This window comes from Lepidothrix coronata, unplaced genomic scaffold, assembly GCF_001604755.1.
Source record: "Lepidothrix coronata isolate B3197 unplaced genomic scaffold, Lepidothrix_coronata-1.0 Scaffold27, whole genome shotgun sequence".
Classification (NCBI taxonomy): domain Eukaryota; kingdom Metazoa; phylum Chordata; class Aves; order Passeriformes; family Pipridae; genus Lepidothrix; species Lepidothrix coronata.
Window position 1 is genome coordinate 5,300,564 of NW_016690207.1, and position 5,008 is coordinate 5,305,571.

At 59.1% G+C, this 5,008-nt stretch overlaps 1 protein-coding gene across 1 annotated transcript in view; it reads right to left on the bottom strand.

The window, feature by feature from the left end:
• The window catches only part of ROBO3 (roundabout guidance receptor 3), a 13,841-nt gene extending 12,186 nt beyond the window's left edge, over positions 1-1,655 (bottom strand). The window contains exon 1 of the mRNA XM_017809450.1: positions 1,505-1,655. Coding sequence (XP_017664939.1) covers positions 1,505-1,655 — 151 coding nt within the window. The remainder of the gene's footprint in view (positions 1-1,504) is intronic.
• Positions 1,656-5,008: the final 3,353 nt, after the last annotated feature.

Consider the following 5,008-nt stretch of genomic DNA (forward strand, 5'->3'; position numbering starts at 1 on the left):
ACATGCACATCATGCACACACATTCACATACACGCACATACATGCACACCACACATACATGCACATACATACACACACATTCACATACACGCACATACATGCACACCACACATACATGCACATACATACACACACATTCACATACACGCACATACATGCACACCACACATACATGCACATACATACACACATGCCTGCACATACATGCACACGCATGCACAGGTGTGTCTACTTTCCCCTGCTCCTGTCCCGAGAGTCTTGTGGCGGGATGTAAGGGGGGGGGGGCTGCAATTTGGGGAGCCCGCGGGGTTGCCATGGGGACAGGATGTGGCTGCCATGGGGACGGGAGGGATGCTGCGGGGTACCGGGTACCCCCGGGGGGCACAGCGGGGACTGAGGGGGCCGCAGCTGGGCCCGGTGGCTAATTGGGATGAGCGGGGGGTCAGGCCAGACCCCCTCCTGTGCCCAGCCGGCTGTGCGGGGGCGGGGGGTCCCGGGGGGTTTGGGGACACCCCCTCCCTCACCAGCCACCCAGAGCCAGATGGAGGGGGACGTTCAGACCAAAAAAGAGGGAAAAAGCCCAAAATGGGGTTAAAATTCAGGCAGACGCCCCTCCCTCATCTCCTCCCCCCACCGCTGCTCTGTCCCAGCTAGGGGACACGGGGCTGGTTTGGGGACACGGAGAGAATTAGGGGACGCGGACCTGGTGGGGGGACACTGGGATGGTTTAGGAATGTAGAAATAGTTTGGGGACACAGGGGTGGTTTGAGGACATGGAGTCTCTCCCAATTCGGTGTCTGGGAGTTGGTTTGGGGACACAGGGGCAGCCTGGGGACATGGGACTGGTCCTGGTTCAGAGACTGAGGATGGGCGTGGGGACAGAGGGACTGTTTGAGTATACTGAGTCACCCCCACTTTGGAGTCTGGAGATTGGTTCGGGGACATAGGACCAATTTGGGAATGACATGTCTGTCCCAGCTCGCAGTCTGGGCATTGATGTAGGAACACAGGGACAGTTTGGGAATAGGGACTTCTCCTGCATCAGAATTGGGAACACAGAGCTAGTCTGGGGACACTGGGTCAGTCCTGACTTGGGGACAGCAGTCTGGTCTCGGTTTGGGGCCATGGACACTATCTGGGGACATAGCATCACTCCCGGGGAGTTGGTCTGGAGACAAGGAGCCGGTCCCGGAATGGGGACGTGGGGCTGGTGTGGGAAGGCAGGGTCAGTCCTGGACTCGGGACACGGGGCAGGTCCCAGTTTGGGGACACAGGGACGGTTTGGGGGCATCAGCTCCATCCCGAAGTTGGGACATGGGGCAGGTCCCGGTTTGGGGACATGGGGCAGGTCCCGGTTTGGGGCCACGGGACCAGGTTGGGAGCCCAGTGTCGGTGCCGGCGGGGTCCCGGCTGGGGCGGGGGGGCCGCGGGACTTCCAGCATTCTGTCTGGACCAGAAGTGGGAACCCCGGGACGGGAGGACAGCGGGACCGGGGGCCACGTACCATTACCGGGGGTGAGATCGGGCAGGTGGAGCGCAGCGATGGAGCGGTTGATGCCGAGCAGGAGTGAGGAGGAAGAGTTGGAGCCTTCGGCCCCCAGCGAGTCGGCGAACAGGTTCATCTGCAGCAGCGTCTTCAGCAGGTACCGCAGCATCCTGCCAAGGCTCGGCTCGGCTCGGCTGGGCTTGGCTCAGCACCACACGACCCGGCACGGCTAAGACCAGCTCAGCTCAGCTCGGCTCAGCCCAGACCGGCTCAGCCCGGTCCGGTTCAGCTTAGCTCGACTCTGCTTGGCTGGGCTCGGGTCGGCTCAGCCCAGCCCGGCTCAGCCCGGTCCGACTCGGCTCAGTTCAGCGCGGCTCAGCCCGGCCCGACTCGGCTCAGCCCAGCCCGGCTCAGCCCGGCCCGACTCGGCTCAGCCCAGCCCGGCTCAGCCCGGCCCGACTCGGCTCAGTCCAGCGCGGCTCAGCCCGGCCCGACTCGGCTCAGCCCAGCCCGGCTCAGCCCGGCCCGACTCGGCTCAGTCCAGCGCGGCTCAGCCCAGCGCGGCTCAGCCCGGCTCGGCTCGGCTCACTTCGGCTCGGCTCAGCCTGCGGCACCGCCTCCCGGGTGGGGGGACGGGCCAGGGCTGTGCTGGGCGGGGGGAGATAGGGGTGTCCCTGTGTCCCCCCCTCCTCCCTGAGAAGCGGGATGAGGGCAGAAGGGGGTGTGTCCCGTACGGGGTGGGGACTCCACGGTGGAGGGGAATGGGGGTGACTTTTGGGGGAGCAAAGGAAAAGGGGAATCCTCGGATTGGAGGGAGCAGAAGGAGGAAGAGGGTGAGCAGCTCCCTGGCTTCACACCAGGTTAGGTGACACCACACAGGGCTGCTGTCACCCTCCACTCGGGACCCCCCTCAATGAACCCCAAAAGGCAGCGTCACCCACACACCCCACGGGGAACCGCGGCTGCTCGGGGGGGCCACGTACCCCAACCCCGGGGGGCGCTGGCAGGGGTGAGGGCACTTCGGGAGTGCTGGGAGCACCAGTGGCCTTGAATTTGCGGGGAGGAAGGGAACACACAGGAATCGGCACATGATGCCATTGAATCCGTAATTAGCAATTGGCCACTTAATTAATGCGCTGGGGCTGATGTGGGAAGCAAAGAGCCTCCTCCAGCGAGCCCTCTGTAGGGGGGAGGGAGTTTAGGGGAGGTCCATTATAGGGGAGTTTGTTATTTAGGGGTGTTCTTTAATAGGAGGCTTTATTAGGGGGATTTGTTAAGGGGGGTGTTACAGTGGCACTTGGAATGGGGCAAAGGTGGGGAAAAAGGGGGAGTCGGGAGTGTGGGGAACCCGGAGGGGCTTGGGGGGAGAGAGGAGGTGTGGAGGAGAAGGGGTGATGGGGAAGGATGGGGGACACACATCTGGGTGTACACATCTGGGACAGGGCGAGGGAGAAGGCACTTCACATCTGGATGCACAGCAGCAGAGGAAATGGGCCCAAGCACGTTTGCACATCTGGGCGGGGGGAGGCAAAGGTGCCCCAAAGGGAGTTCACATCTGGAGGACTCTTGGGACACAGCTGGGGAGAGGGGAGGCTTTTCCACGAACATCTGGGGCACCAAGGATCTCTGTGATGTTCACATCTGGGAGGGCTGGATGGTCTGGGGGATGCACATACGTTTGGGCAAACAGCTGGAGGGCTCCCCAGGGTCACAGCTGGGCACACAGCTGAAGGCACAGCGATGCTCAAGCACATCTGGAGAGACGGGTGGTTTCTATTTGTGCACATCTGGAGGCATAAGTAGGAGGTAGGTGAGTGCACATCTGGACAGCTTGCACATCTGGAGAGCTTGCACAGGCTTGCTTCTCTCTCAGCTGTGCTGGGGCCTCAGACAGGCACACATCTGGACTCCTGTGCACATCTGGGACCATTCAGCCACCAGCACCCTCTGGGCTCTCCATATCCCACCGAATCTGTCAGATCCAAAGCTCCTATCTGGGTGTCCAGGGGGTGATGCATTATTCATCCATCCCTCTCAGAGCTGGGCACGGAGAAAGTAAATAAATATTAATTTAATAGGAGCACAAAGCTTTTCCGTTTCTCCTGCTGGGGATGCAGCAGCCCAGGGATTTCTCAGTAGGATCAAAAAAAAAAAAAAAAAAGTAAAGAAAAAAAAAAGGAGAAATAAATTATCCGTAGAATAACAGGTTTATCCAACTATTATCTGAATAATTCTCCGGGATGGGAGTTGATGGCAACGCTGGAATATTAAAAGCTGCTCTGTTTCCCCACCTTCTCGCTTTGGAGAGCTGAGCCAAGGGATGGGACATCTTCGACACGGGACTACAGGATGGAAAAGGATGTTAATCCCTGGACAGCTTTTGGGCCCCTTTTCATGGAGTGCCTGGAAGACGGGAGAGTTTTTAATGGGGATCCTGGAGGTTTTGGGAGCCCCAGGGATTAAAGCACCTCTGTATTAATCCCGCTATGAGTCCTGCGGCTGCATCGATGGGCTCCCGGGGGTGACACACGCGCACCCAATACCTCCTCTGAGACAGCTCGGGATGGGGAATGGAGACAAAGGAGCCGCCTCATCCCGATGGATAATCCCCCTCAGATTCATCCCCGTTAATCAGCTGGGCAAACACCGAGCGCGGGGGCATTGCCTCCTTGTTAGCAGATTTATTCTCGCCGCCGCGGCGTTTAATTGCCGCTTGATTCGGCGATTAGTGGTTGTTTGCCCAGGCTTTGCCCAAATCACCGCCCCCCCCAAACTTTTTAGGTGGGGGAGAGGCTTCCTCCACACTTCGTTGTCCTCATTATCCCTCCCTATTTTTGCTGCTTCCTTACTCCTCCTGAATCTTCTCGACCCTCGCCGGGCAGCAGCGGGTGGGGAAACTGAGGCACGAAGACCGTAATGAGGAGCGACAAGATATTTGTCTGGGCAAATGAGTGGCTGAGCCCCCCCTTCCCGCTGCCCGGGGGGAATCCCTGGCAGCCCCGTTATTACCATTTCCCTCGGGAGCCCCCACCCCGAGCTGGGCGCTTGGCCGGAAAACGCGGCTTTTTGAATATTTATAGAGGTTGTGGCGGCACATGGGGAAGGGGGGGAAGGGGGGAACAGGGTCTGCTGGGGGGTGGGGAGAAGCAATGCTGGGGACTGGGAACAGCGGAGATGGAGGGGATGGGGCTGGAATGGTTTGGGGTGTTGTAGGGAATGATACTGGGGGTCTGTAGGGGATGGCACTGGAATGATGTAGGGGAGTAAACTGGAATGCTTTACGGGGTGTCACTGGGGTGTTTTAGGGAATTGTCACCTGGATTCTTTAGTGCATAATGCTGGTATGACCTAAGGAATGATGCTGGGATCCCTAAGGAATGAGTCTGGGATCCCTAAGGAATGATGCTGGGATCCCTAAGGAATGAGACTGGGATCCCTAAGGAATGATGCTGGGATCCCTAAGGAATGAGACTGGGATCCCTAAGGAATGAGACTGGGATCCCTAAGGAATGAGACTGGGAT